General features: G+C 39.9%; 1 protein-coding gene across 1 annotated transcript in view; it reads left to right on the top strand.

The window, feature by feature from the left end:
* The window catches only part of AFG1L (AFG1 like ATPase), a 192,919-nt gene that overhangs the window by 26,557 nt on the left and 150,917 nt on the right, over positions 1–15,445 (top strand). Inside the window, exon 2 of the mRNA XM_082668890.1 lies at positions 3,977–4,200. Coding sequence (XP_082525016.1) covers positions 3,977–4,200 — 224 coding nt within the window. The remainder of the gene's footprint in view (positions 1–3,976; positions 4,201–15,445) is intronic.

Below are 15,445 nucleotides of genomic sequence, written 5' to 3' on the forward strand. Positions count from 1 at the left end.
GCAAGCAGGCATTGCTAAGGACGGTAGTCTCAGGCCTGCTGTGTTAACTCTTTTCTGCACACTATTCTTACTTAATGTGATCCTATAAGGTGGGGAAGTGGCCTTAGGGGCTGATTTGGAAATGGGGTGATATGGGCTTGGGAATGAGGGAAATGTGAAGAGGTCAGGACTTTGTTACCCCCTCTTCTTTTCTCAAATAGATTTGGGATCCGATGGAAAGTTTTGTATAGAAAAAGGTGCTGCTGTTAACATTGCATTTGAAAACCACTCCTTTAGGGAATTCCCTGGTGGCCCAGTGGCTAAGACTCTGTGCTCCCAGTGCAGGGGGTCCGGGTTCGATCCCTGGTCAGGGAACTGGATCCCACGTGCTGCAACTAAAGATCCCGTGTGCTGCAACTAAGACCTGGCACAGCCACAAAAAAAAAAAAACTGTTTCCCTTAAAAAAAAAAAAAAAAGAAAACCACGCCTTTAAACAATGAGATGAATTTTAAGCAAAATATTGATAAAATCACATTGAGATTTTAGCAAGATCATCCTTGTAGTTGATGGAAGATATTTTTAGAGATTGTGGTGTGGTCATGGTAAATGTGAGGCAGGAGGCGATCAGAGGCAGGGAGGCCAAGCCAGAGACAATAAGAGGCCCAGCTGGAGTGGTTGTGTGAAGAGGGGAGGAGGGAATGGATTAGAGAGTATTTAGGATGTAAAATTGAGTAGCACTGATGATTGATTGGCTGAGGACCTGGTTGAGGGCTGGGGAAAGGGTTTGTGGGATGGAGGAGAAGGAAATTAGCATTATCTTAGGTTTCTTACTTGGTTGATTCCAGGGAGTGGAAAAGAGCATTTTCCCTGGTTGTGAGTTTCTCAAATCCTCCAACACTAATGGTTATCCGTCAGTTCAGTTCTGGCACTATCTACCTGGAGGTAGCATCGGATCCCCCAAGTTAAAGGGCCAATCCCACAAAAGTGGCCCCACTTCAGAGGCCAGCTGCAAATGGGCTGCCCAAGCTACCCACACTTCCGCACGTCTGACTACAAATTTAGTGGGTTGATACTTAGCTAAATTTGATAATTTACTAGTAATGGTCATAGAAATCAGAAAAAACACTTTACTTATGTTTATCAGTTTATTATAAAGGGTACATAGAGCTCAGGAACAGACAAATGGAAGAGATGCACAGGGCAAGGGATAGGAGCAGGGGTGTGGAGCTTCCGTGCCCTCTCTGGGTATGTCACCTTCCTGGCACCTTGATGTTTTCACCATCCTGGAAGCCCTCCATATCTTATTGTTCAAGAGTGTTTATAGAAGCATGTAAGCATACAATTTTTAAAAATTACTTAAATAATTAATTTTTGGCTGCGTTGGCTCTTTGTTGCTGCGCGCAGGCTTTCTCTAGTTGTGGTGAGTGGGGGCTACTCTTTGTTGCGGTGCGTGGGCTTCTCACTGCGGTGGCTTCTCTTGTTGCAGAACATGAGCTCTAGGCGTGAGGGCTTCACTAGTTGTGGCACGCATGCTCAATAGTCATGGCTCATGGGTTCTAGAGCACAGGCTCAGTAATTGTGGCGCATGGGCTTTGTTGCTCTGCAGCATGTGGGATCTTCCCGGACCAGGGATCGAACCCGTGTCCCCTTCATTGGCAGGCAGATTCTTAACCACTGCGCCGCCAGGGAAGCCCTATAATTTTTAAAAGCTAACTTGTAAAACAGCATCTATAGCCCAAAGTTTCCCTTTTTCCTGTGAAACCTTTATTGAAGTACAATTTATATACAAATAACATTCATGATTTTAGGTGAACAAGTCAATGAGTTATGACAAATGTATACAGTCATGTAACCACCATCATAATCATAATATAGAATACCTCCATCACCCCTAAAATTTGCTCCTACCCCTTTGCTACCAATCCCATAACCCTATTCCTGGGTTCTAGAAACCACTGATTTGCTTTCTTCCACTAGAAAAGTTTTGCTTTTTCTAGAACTTTGTATACTGTAGTCATATAAAATTAAATTTTGCTTCTGGCTTTTTTCAATTAGCATAATACTTTTAAGATTCATCTACATTGTTATATTTATCAGTAGTTTTAATCCTTTTTACTTCTGAGTAATATTCCATTGTGTGGATATACCATCGTTAACCCATTCATCAATTGATGGACATTTGGGTTCATTTCAGCTGTTAAATATTATAAATAAAGCTGCTGCTTTGAGTATTCAAATATAAAAAAAAAAAGTGGTTATAGAATTTAATCTCCAGCCTCCCCTGCCCTCCCAAGTTGGTGGGTGGGGCTGCAAGTTCCAACTTTCTAAACACTTGGTCTTTCTGGGAACCAGCCGTGTCCTGAGGTTATCTTGGGGCCCTACCCTGCGTTCATTAGCATATGTGGGATGGAAAGAGGCTCATTATGATAAACAGAAAACACTCTATCACTTAGGAAATTCCAAGGGTTTTATGAGCTCCGTACTAGGGACTGTGGACCAAGGGCAAATATGTTTCTTATACCACTCTGGTAGACATCTCAAATTGCTGGAAACCTTATGGAACTCTCAACCTATGCCTCCAGCTTCAACATGAACCCAAGCCTTGTTCTTGGTCCTATGAGGCCTAGGCTTCCAAGAGACCCTTAGTCCGGTTCTCTTTTGCAGGCTGTAAGCCCCCTGTATTAGTTAGGGTACAATTTAGGCCTCCGTAACAAAGAGACCCTAAAATACACTGCTTGAAAAGCAAGATAGACATTTATTTTACATAAAAATCCCGGCAGGTGGTCCAGAGCTGGTTTGGCAGCTCAGCATTGTTAGGGAACTTTGCTCTGCTTTGCTCAGCATTCTGTGCGCCTCTCCTTGCCAGGTTGGCTCTTCCAGCTGCAGTCATGGCACTTTCTTTCCAGTCAGAGGGAGGGAAGGGAAGGGGAGGAGTGGGATTCGCCCTTTCCCTTTAAGTGCTCCAGAGCGGAGCTGCACACATTTCAGCTTACATCCCATTGTTCACATGACCATCCTGGCTGCCAGAGAGGCCAGGATATGGAATATTTCACTCGGCAGCCTTGCACCCAGCTAAAACCTTTATTCAGAAAAAGGGAGAGCAGTTATTAGAGGATAGCTCTGCCCTATCCCTAACAGTCATGGTATATTTAAGGATTTTTTTTTTCCTTTTTTAGAAAATGATGGAAATAATGTTGTGACTGTTAATTCTTTTCCTAAATTAAGTAGTTTTCATATTATTGAAATAAAGGAAACATGGTATTCAATGGAACAAGAGGAACAATGGCAAAATACCCTTGTAAAATCTTTGTCTAAAAATGTGCCAGTTTGCTGCTCACTGAACCTGCCCCAGATAAGGAATGGAGTTCTAACTGGACCTTACCACAGACAATCAATTTTCTTCCCCAAGAAGCTAAAAAAAGGATTAACACACCTTCCTGCTTTGAAACAGACACTCTGTTGTGTCTCAACTCTTTGTGTTCAACCTAAAGGTGATGGAAAAGGGAAGGAGTCTTGCAAGAAGTGTGCTGAATTCAATGTGGTAACATCTGAATGCTGTGTTGTTTTAGACAGTGAATAAAGAGGCAGTAGAAAACCCTTTGTGACTAGTGTCTAAGTCTCTGTCTTCGTACTGAAGAACCAGATTTAGGCCTAATGCAAAGAAAGGTACCACCCCTGCTGTGAAGAAAGATGTGATGAACCCAGGTGGCTCATTCATTGGAGTGGAGGCAAAGCAGACATTCCATTCTTCCTGGAAGAGGGGTTGTAGTGATAGCTTATGAGTTTGGGGTTTATTAAACTGAGACATTTATAAATATATTTATGTTACAAAATGTGTTTTATATTATTATTTTCATCAAAGTGATATTTACAACTGCTCAAATATAATTATAACTGGTTAAAAGTTTTAATGTGGCCATTAAGAAATAATGTAGAGCACTATGAAATATCTTGATTTCAGAAAGTCTAAAATTTTATGTATATTTTTGTTTATAGCCTATACAGTTCAGACAGCCAAGAGTATGTCTTCAACTGCTGCTACAGAGGTTTATTCAAAAGCTTTAGCTGTTTGCCATGGACCACTGGACCACTATGACTTTCTGATCAAAGCTCGTGAGCTAAAGGACGATGAACATCAAAGAAGAGTTATACAGTGTTTGCAGGAATTACATGAGGAACTTAAAGGATACAGTATAGAGGCAGAAGGCCTTTTTTCTAAGGTAAGGTTTGTGTGACATTAAAGATTGAACAGTTAAAAATGTAAGCATTTAAAAAATGGATTAAATGCAGTTGGGTACAATGATGAAAGAGCTTGAAAATTTCCTACCAGTTCCTTTAAACAAGCTCTGTTGGATCCCCATTTCTGACCTCTTGATGTTCCATAGCTTTCTTTCACCTTCAGCGGGATTCAGATAGCTTCATATTGAGGTATTTAAAAAAAAAAACCCTAAATACCAGTCAAAGTGAAAACTTGTGTGCATTTCAAAGCTTCTCCCTCTCTCTAGGTTAGGCCTGGCCCAGGATCAGCAGCAGAGAAGAGGGGGTGACTTGTTCTTCTCTCTCTATTCTTCTCCTCTCTCTGCTCGCTTGGCTTCTCTAGGCTCAGAACGAGGGGGATAGAAGATTAGAGTGAAACAGCAGAGTCTGAAGTCACCAGTTAAGGGCCTTTTGTGTGGTAGATGCTGACATGCTAGCTTTCTGTGAGGGGCACTGGGTGGATTCTTCAGGACTCCCATGAGGACCTCCCTGCTGCTCCACTCTGTGACTGACCTCTTACGGCTCTAACAGAACACCTCACACCACTACGTGAGGCTGAGACGGCCTTGCCCTTGCACTTAGCCTTCTAAGAGGGGTCCTTTCGGGACAGCGCTAACCAGGTCACCTTTATGGCATCTACTTAGGCCACGGGAAGTATAACATCTCATTTCTCCAACCCCTTCTGCATGGGCAGCTTCAGTCAGTCTCCTGCCCTTGGACTTCTGCAGATATAAGAAGCAAGCACCAGTGTCTGTCTTTGTCCTGTGCACCCCTATACTCCTGGGGACACGTGTCAAGTTCTTCCATGAGTTCTTTCACACCCTGCTTTGGTAGCTGTCTGTAGATTTTCTCACCTAAATGAGTATCCACCCCGTTTTTTCCTTAATGCTAATCTCCTTGGATGTTTCTCTTGGGGACCCCCTGCACTTGGCATGAGGTTCATCTGGGGGAAATGCCACAGAATTCTTTACCCAGCTAACAGCTTTCTGCCTTGATTACTTTGATTTTAGGGCTGTTTTTTGACTTTTTTTTTCTCTTTTTAAGTAATTCCTGCATGGATACAATTAGTGCCTCTCTTTAGTGTGTAGGGGGACCTGTCTCCCCTTGTCCTCAGCTTTGAGTTTTTGCTGAAATTCTGAGACACCAGGAAAACTCCCATTCCTTATCCTTCTGTAGAAGCCATTGTCATCAGTGGTGTCATCCTCAAATCATGAGGGGTATTAATAGTTATAAGAGTTAGAATTTGTTCAACCTAAGAAACTACTTTTCCTTTAACTGACTGACCAAACCTCCTCCCCCCACCCCGCTACACAAATATTCTTTTATTATAAGATCTTTATAAGAAATGTATTGTATAACAATGTGTTAGTAGTACTTTATTTAAAAACTCTACTGAAAGTAATTTTATGTTTTAAAAAGCACTTCAGAGTGTAATGAAATAGTTTTATTTTTATATAAGGAAAAGGCTGCCATTGTGTTAACATCTTTTGGTTAAAAGGAATAGAGAATTATTTAGGTCTGAGAGAGAAATGGAGATGTAGAATAAGATTACATAAGAAAATAACAATGAAGGGCATCTCCATCGCTCAGCCAGGCCTCACAGAGCCTGTGCCAGCTTTCAGCAGTGTCAGCGGCTCTGAAAACTTTGATGACTTGTAGTAGGAGGTACCCATTGATTCTCCAGAACCCTGCCATTCACATAATCTGCTTACTCTTTGTTCCTTTTCCCATGCCCTTACCCACTTCTATTTATTCTACCAGCTTCTTGGTTCTTTTCCTGTATCCATGGTTTAAATTCCTGAGTAAAAATCTGACCATCCACCCAAACACTTCATCCCTGTTTGGGCAGAGCTTTCACACCAGTTTTCCAGAGGCTGCTAGTTAGCACAAAGATTGGATCTCTGTATAAGGTGCCATCCAGGGCTCCTGTGAGCAGGGCGGTTTCCCTCAGAAGTGGACTGTGAGTGTGGAAGCCAGAGTGTGTTAGCTAATCCAGAACAATGGTTATGGGAAATAATGATGAATTATCCCTTTTGATGGCCAACCTTTTCTCTTTTTCCTGTGTTTCCAAAAGTTGATGGGTGAGTCAAGAAGCAAAAAGTTTGGAAAATACAGATTGCTTAGGTACTGCATACCTAATTATAGTTTGCAATACAGGAGGTCTTCCAAACAAAATAACAACTTTGTTATGTATCATAGCCAGGAAACAAGATGTTTTACTTACCAGATTTTTTTTTTTGTTATCTGAAAGTTAAATTTCTCTCATGACTGTTGTATCTTATTCCCTTTCTAGCCCTCTCCCTTTTGGAAATACAGTCCTTTTCCTCCTCCCCACTCTGTATCATCCCTAGGGCTCATCTTACAGGGGTTGGTGAACTTCCATTCCTTAATAAAATATTCCTTAAATTAACTTATCTGGTTGCCAATTCAACAACCTATTTTTTTTCTTTAAAATTATTATTTGGCTCTTCTTAAGGGTATTTTCCCATACTTCCACCTTTGATTTATAAATTGGCTATGCTGGATTTGCCTAGTAAATAGATAGCTATTTAGCAGTAAGTAAATGCAGTACTTTCTATCTAGAGGCCCTGGTTTTATTGGGTAGTTCTTATGTAAGGAGGAAATTTGACAAGTCAGGTAGTTTCAAATGTGTCTAATGAAAGCTTATATTTGTTAAATCCCAATGCATACGTGAATGAATGTTTAGTAAATGGATCGACATCTCTTTATGATAGTATTTGTCCTGTTGTTTCTTTAGCCCACCAAATCATTGTTTTTCAGTGTTTTTCAAACATTGAAAAAGATCCAAATACCAAATGTAATTTGAATAAAACATATATAAAAGCTTTAGTTTTGAAGATTCTAAAGGTGCCACAGACTACTTCTAAAAATATAGACTGATATGCTGATTATCAGAGAAGGAAACTTTGGACTGTTAGGTTTTCCAGCAGTAGAACTTTGTTAGTATGTAGAGTTCTTGATTTTGGTAAATAGGGTTTATAATTTCATGGACATTTGATTTTTCCCCCAGCTTTATTGAGATATTATTGACAGATAACATATGTAAGTTTAAGGTGTGCAATGTGATGATTTGATACCTGTATACATTGCAAAATGATTACCATAATAAAATTAGTTAACACCTATATCCGTTCACATAATTACTGTTTCTCTTTGTAGTAAAAACATTTAAGATCTACTCTTTCGTGGGCCTCTCACTGCTGTGGCCTCTCCCGTTGCGGAGCACAGGCTCCGGACGCGCAGGCTCAGTGGCCATGGCTCACAGCCCTAGCCGCTCCGCGGCATGTGGGATCCTCCTGGACCGGGGCATGAACCCGTGTCCCCTGCATCGGCAGACGGACTCTCAACCACTGCGCCACCAGGGAAGCCCCTAAGATCTACTCTTTTAACGACTTTCAAGTATATAATATAATACTGTATTGTTAATTATAGTCACCATGATTCCCAGAACTTATTCATATTATAGCTGAGAGTTTGTACCCTTTGACCAGTATTTCACCATTTCCCCTACCCCACAGCCCTTGGTAACCACCATCCTATGAATTACGCTTTTTAAAAATTCTGCGTGTAAGTGAGAACATACAGTATTGTCTTTGTCTGACTTATTTCAGTTAGCATATATGGGCATTTGATTTTGATGCAGATGTTTAAATACTCATTTTGGTGGACTTGTTAAAAAAAATTGTACTCCTAAGAAACTTTCTGTAAGGGTAAGCCATAATGTTAGAATAAAATGCACCTTCTTCACAAAATGCCAGAATTATTAGTCAGTGAGAAAAAATTGGTGGCAGACTATTAGGCTGCTTTCACCTACCTACATAAAAATGTTTTCTCTAGTAAAAATTTGAAAAAGTTATGAGCAGATGACTATGCTATATGAGCAACAAACTATAAAGAATAAGCATTTATGAATACTTTACTTTTGTTATCAAATAAAACTTATAGCCAGGTTAATCTGACACATTTAATGTATGCATAATTGTTATTGTGCTGTGAGGTAATTAGGCATAAATGGTAAGTAAGTAGTTCATGTAAATCACTATAACTAGAATTACTTTTACACAGCCAAATCAAGCATTTCTAGAGTCATGGAGGGAGAGAATTAAAGAGTGTGGAGCTACTCTGAAAATCTCTGTTTCCATTAATCAGGTGTATACAGGCAGCCAGGTTTTTTCATCTCTGGGGAGGAGAAACCATAGCCAGAGAGACCTGGGAATTGGGAAGAGGAGTGGGGAACAAAATTCCTTTTCCTTTTCTCCTGCTCTTCACAAAATAATTTTGCTTTTCCCTCATGAGAAATTATTATTTCAAACTTCCTTTTACAACCTATGGTCTTTTATTTGGATACCTCTCCTCACTCTGCCAAGAACAATGCATATAGCAGGTAGAGACGACCTGCGCTGCCTTGAATCTGGCTCATCTAAGGTGTTGGTGCTTTCTGTGATCTGGCTTCTAGCATCTGGAGGCCGTGAATAGGATACCTGGAATGCCGGGCTGTGGAATTTTCTCTCAGGAGATGCAGGAGGCCTATTGTCTGGGTCCCTTCAGTTATTTATCCAAGACTAGGCAGTTTGCTGGTTTTTCCTCAGTTCCTCCCTTCTCTCCCCCAGCTAAGGAAGTGAGCACTTATACTCTCCGTTCCTCTTCTTAGAATTGGCATTTCCTATAGGTGAAGTAGGTTGAGCAGTGTGATTTAGGTAAAGCCTCCCTGTTTCCTGGTAATTTATCCTTCAGAACAGCATAAGCAACACTGAGTATGAAATAGACATCTATAGCTACAGCTTTATTAAAGACCAGAAATATTTTTAAATGAATATTTTCTTGTATCAAATTTTTTTGAAAGCCGAAACAAAAGATTATGTCCTAACCCAATGACGGCATTATTTGTAAGGAAGTGAGTCAAACTGCATTGTTTTTTGAGAACTAACACATGCCAAAGACTCATTTAAAGTCTGAAATTTGAGAGAGTGTAATGGGCCTGCTTCAGTCTCCAGAATAATTAACAAATGTATCCAATTACATTTTAAGTTTTGTCATGGTTCTGAAGGTAAAATTATGCCGTCAACGTAGATGAGAGTGTCTTTTTTTTTTTTGAGTTTTTTTTCCCAGTTTTATTGGGATATATTTGATATGTAGCACTGTATAATTAAGGTATAGAGCATACTGATCTGACTTACATGCATAATGAAATGATTACCACATGAGTCCAGTGAATATCCATCATCTCCTGTAGATACAAAATAAAAGAGAAAGAAAAAAATACTTTTTTCTTATGATAAGAACTCTTAGGATTCACTCTCCTAACGACTTCCACATATAACATACAGGAGTGTTAATTATATTAATCATGTTGTACATTACATCCCTGTTATTTATCTTATAACTAGAAGTTTGTACTTTTTAACCACCTTCATCCAGTTCTCCCCCCCTTCCCAGATTAGAATGTCTTTTATAAATTCCTTAAAATAAATTTAAAGAAAAGGGGTATAGCCCTATTTTATAATGTCTGAGATAGGAATTTTATCTGTCATTGTCCGCCAAAACTGACTACTTTGGTTATGGCAGCAGAATTATGTAGGCCATAAGGAGGCATTAGAGCCATGGAATCTATGCTGAGATTTTGGTCAGGTCTCTAGATCAGGGGTTGGCAAATATTTTCTGTAAAGGACCATGTAGGAAATCTTTTAGGGTTAGGGGGCCATATGATCTCTGTCATAGCTATTCAGTTCTGCCATTGTAATCAGAGTAGCCATGGATAATTCAAAAATAAATGTATTCTGATAAATATTTATTTAGAAAAACAGATTTCAGACTGGATTTAGCCTATAGGCCATAATTTGCCAACCCCTGCTATAGATGGATGACTGCTTCCTGACTAGATTTGAGGGCTGGTGGGAGACCATTAATAGTATTCAAGGTTCTCTTGGAACTGTACTTAGTCTAGCTTTCCAATCTGATTTTTCATTACTTCCCTTTATGTATACCTGCCTCTAGTCAACAGAACTATTCACTGATTTATTATATAGACAAACAGACAAATGGAACAAAATAGGAAGTCTAGGAGATACATGGAGACTTGATATACCATTGAGTTGACACTGAAAATCAGTGGGAAAAAGATGGTCTAGTCAGTAAGCAGAGATGAGACAATTGATGATCTTTGTGAAAAGGAAAATAAAATTAGGTACCTACCTCTCTGAACATAAACATAAATTCCATAGAGTCAGTGTTCTAAGTTTAAAGTGAAATTTTAAAACTTCTTGAAGAAAATATAGAGGGTTATCTTTGTGAACCTGGGGAAAGGAAGACTCTCTTATACAAGATATGAAAGTTTAAATTATAAAGGTAAAGTTGGATACACTTGACTATACTAAAATTTAAAACTTCTAGTCAACAGTAAGCACCATAGAAAGGTGAAAAGGCAGACCACAGACTGGGAGAAAATATTTGCATCAAAAGTAATTGACTAATAGATTGACTATAATTGACTATATATATCTAGAATTTATAAAGAACTCCTACCAAAAATAGAAAAAAAAATTAAACAACTTAGTAGAAAAATGGACAAAGAAGAGTCTGTTTTGGGGTGATAACTAGCAGATGCCACAAAAATAGATAAGTAAATCAGAATGTATTTTTTAAAATGGAATGTTGAGATGATAAACTTCAAAATCAGAATTGTTAACTCTGAGCAAGAAGGGCACAAAGGGGGGGCTTCAACTCTATCTAATGTGTTATTAAATTTTGGAATAAATATTTCAAAATATAAAGATTTGATAAAGCTGTGTGGCAGGTAACCAGGTATTCAATATTTTTTCCAATTTAGCGTGTTTATAATATTCCATAATAAAAGTATTTTTAAGTGTAACTGTGAGATATTTCAACAGGTTAGTTGATTTAAGAAAATAATTTTGAGGAAATTATAACTTTTCCTGATAATATAATTCTAGACTCTACTAGTTCAGCATTTGCTTTTTACAAATAGACTGAGTGAGGAAGGGGTATTATTAGCTCAAAAAGTACTCAGCAAGACATAGGGAATATCTTAGTAAGAGGTTTTTAGCGATGAAACTTCTTTCCTCTTTCTGGAATCTCATCAGCTGAGTTTTCTTGGCCTTAAATCTTTTTCATGAATGCCAGATGTTTCTGAGTTCTATGTACATTGGACTTAATCTTACCCCATGTTCAGCAGAGTTTGTCTTTTCCAGGTAATGTGTCCATTTTACATACTGGGGAAATACTTAGCCAAGTGTCTTCTTGTCCTTTAGGAGATTAATACATCTCCAGGGTGAGCACTGGGGAAAGAAGTTCTATTGTGTAGCTGGGAAAAGCAAATGATTTTTCGTTTTACAGAAAAATTTATCATGCTTAGCTAGAAAATGTATCTCTTTGTTTATCAGAACGCCTGGAATTATCATATATAAATTCAGTTCAACAACAACAAGAAGAGTTGGTCCTCACTATGTACTAGACTCCATGGAGCCAAGGATACAGGTGTAATTAAGGTTAATGTTTTGTGATTTCAGTGATACCTTATTCAGTGGAAGAAATGGTCATAAACAGCTGTTTATAACTCAGTGAATTAAGTACAAAAATTCATATGGGTATAAAATGCATATGGGGACAGTCTTTGAAAACCCACTCTAAATAAAAGGATTTAAATGTATTTTATTCCATATTATTGCTTCACTTGAGACTTCTAATTCTGTTTCTCATAAAGAAATTTTATGAATCAAATTACTATTCATTTACTCTTGAAGGACAAGGTTCTAAGGATATACATCAAAATTAACAACATAAATCCCATAAAAAATATATGCTGGGCTTCCCTGGTGGCGCAGTGGTTAAGAATCCGCCTGCCGATGCAGGGGACACGGGTTCAAGCCCTGGGCTGGGAAGATCCCACACACTGTGGAGCAGCTATGCCTGTGCGCCACAGCTACTGAGCCTGTGCTCTAGAGCCTGCGAGCCACAACTACTGAGCACGCATGCCAAAACTACTGAAGCCCGCGCGCCTAGAGCCTGTGCTCCGCAACAAGAGAAGCCACTGCAATGAGAAGCGCGCGCACTGCAATGAAGAGTAGCCCCGGGGCTTCCCTGGTGGCGCAGTGGTTGAGAGTCCGCCTGCCGATGCAGGGGACACGGGTTTGTGTCCCGGTCTGGGAAGATCCCACATGCCGTGGAGCGGCTGGGCCCGTGAGCCATGGCCGCTGAGCCTGTGTGTCCGGAGCCTGTGCTCCGCGACGGCAGAGGCCACAGCAGTGAGAGGCCTGCGTACCGCAAAAAAAATAAATAAATAAAATAAAAGAGAATAATAAAATGTAAATAATGCACTCAAGATTAATATTTAAATAAACTTTATAAAACATTTCTGAGAATTATTATTCTATAAAGCTTCCATTTGTGCAAAAGTATACCACTTAAATAACAGCAGTTTTTGAAACTAACATTGAGAAATCAAAATTACGTTTGAAGAGAGACAAAAAAAAAAAAGGTCTCAAGTTTTTTCTCAGATTCAGAATGTTCAATAGTAGGCTTGTGTGAAGACTGAATCAACCCTAAAGATAATTCTTTATTCATTTCAGGATGTGGGAATGGTGGGGGGAAATCCAGCACATAAGAGAGGAAAATCAGGATGGATAGACAGGAGACAAGAAAAATCCCTTGGCAGAAAATATTTATGAAGAAGGAAAACAGGTCTCTATTTTAAGGCTTGTTCACTTGGATCCACTGGCAACAAGGACATGGAGGAAGAAGTAGGGAGGAAAGCATGCTGCTAAAGGTGAGAATCTGAGTAAAGGGCAGTGGAAAGACCTCTTTTCAGATATAGGCCTACCCTTCGGTGAAGGGCATTGCTTTATTTGGAAAAGCCATAGGATGTGGTAGATTTTGATTTCTGTTCTAGTGATTTCATTCTCCTTATAAAGTTACCAGTCAATTAATCTAGTTCTAAATTATTTAGGTTTCTTTTTTCAGTTGTTTTTCCATAAATCTATTAAAGCCTGAAGCTCGGAGTTCTTCACCAGTTGCCTCCACATTTGCTGTTCCTAAAGATTCTCTATGAAGTTGGCACTTCTTAAGGATAACTCTAAGAAGCTATATTGTCTTTTAACAATATTAAACTTCTCAGGAGTTACATATTTGCCTTCAATTAGTTTTTTTAAATTGAATAGTAATTCTGATTTTGCTTTATACAGTTTCTTTTTTAAAAAAAATATTTATTTATTTATTTTGGCGGCACCGGGTCTTAGTAGCAGCATGTGGGATCTTCAGTTGCGGCATGCGGACTTTTTGGTTGTGGCATGTGAACTCTTAGTTGCAGCACACATGTGGGATCTAGTTCCCGGACCAGGGATCAAACCCAGGCCCCCTGCATTCAGAGCACGGAGTCTTACCCACTGGACTACGAGGGAAGTCCTTATAATTGGTTTTTAACTGAGTGAAAACCTCTATTTAGAAACAAGAGAACTATAAAGAAAAACTGAGCAATTCCAATCCATGCCATCATCTTCAATGGAGATGTGCAGATATTAGGACCTGAACACTGAACACACATTTCAGGCCACACTACCACAGCCATGTACAGCTTCTCCAGGAGAAGCGTGAAGCATAGCTCCAAGGTAATCCATAGTCCCTTCTTGGCAGTGAAGACCACCACAGAGCTGCCTTCAGTTACCTTTGCCCTGATGAACCACAAAAAGCCCCCACAAGTATTTCTCCGTGAACCACACTTCCACCTGGCAAGGGTGGCTTGTCAGCAGAGCAGGTAATAGGTAGTGTTGTCTTTTCCTCCAGTTTCCTCCCATTCAATGCATTCTCCACACTGTATCAATAATGATATTTCTAATGGATAATCTGATTGGACCATTCTCCTGCTTAAGACTTCTCAGTGCCCTCTAGAGAAAGTACAAACTCATTAGCAAGTTCTACAGGGTCCTTGAGCCTGCCTGGTCCCTGTCTCTTGCTGGCCTCATCTGTCTTTGTTCTCTGCTGACAATAAAAGCAGCAGCTGTGACAAGCTACTTGAAGATTGTTAGACAAGACTGGGGCCTTCTCTTGCCTTTGGGTCTTTGTTAAGGCTGCCTGTCCCCCCATCCTTTTACTGTAGCCCGTCTCACATGGCCCACCTGGTGACCACATGCTCCTTTAGTAAATACCATGTCATTGTTTTCTGGATCTTTTAGGTCTGCAGAACTTAGCTCACTGCCTGATACAAAGTAGGTGATCAATGCTCAATCCATGTTTCTGGAATAAATGAAAAAAACCTGAAGATTTGAATGAATAACAAAGCAATCACTGAAGATTCACAAAATAATTCTCTGCTGACTCTGAAGGCAGTTGTCCTGGTGGCTGTGAGCCTATCCATATGTCTGTGTGAGAGCATAGGTGTCTCTGTCAGTTTTTTTGTTTTTTTTTTAAATTAATTAATTAATTTATTGGTTGCATTGGGTCCTCGTTGCTGTGCACGGGCTTTCTCTAGTTGCGGTGAGCAGGGACTACTCTTCGTTGTGGTGCGTGGGCTTCTCATTGTCGTGGCTTCTCTTGTTCCGGAGCATGGGCTCTAGGCACATAGGCTTCAGTAGTTCTGGCACATGGGCTCAGTAGTTGTGGCTTGCGGGCTCTAGAGCGCAGACTCAGTAGTTGTGGTGCACGGGCTTAGTTGTTCCACGGCATGTGGGATCTTCCCAGACCAGGGCTCAAACCCGTGTCTCCTGCATTGGCAGGCGGATTCTTAACCATTGCGCCACCAGGGAAGCCCTCTGTGAGTTTTTATATTCACTTGCTTCTCTGTGGACATGTTTGTGTTCTCATTTCCTCCATAGTGTCAGTTCTTTGAAAATCCAGGAGAAGCCTGGAAGGCCACTTTAATCCCTCAAATTCAGAACCTCAACTAGGTTCAGACTGAGGAATATTTTCCACATCCTTCTTTTGATAAACTCCAGGTAGGTTTGAGAATTATGCTTAAGTCCTGGATATCCCTCTGAACAAGTGGTGGACTGGAGTAGGTCACACCTAGCTTATCTTCACCTAAGCTAGTCCAGAATTCGAATATCAGGAGTGAGTGAACTGGAAGGATTTGCTGGAGAAATTGCCTCCTGTCATTTGTCTCCCACTGACACACATAGGCACTTAGAAATGCTTGTTGCTTGAATGCATGCAACATTAAAAAGTCATTTGCATCTTCAA

This window comes from Grampus griseus, assembly GCF_964374135.1.
Source record: "Grampus griseus genome assembly, chromosome: 13".
Classification (NCBI taxonomy): Eukaryota; Metazoa; Chordata; class Mammalia; order Artiodactyla; family Delphinidae; genus Grampus; species Grampus griseus.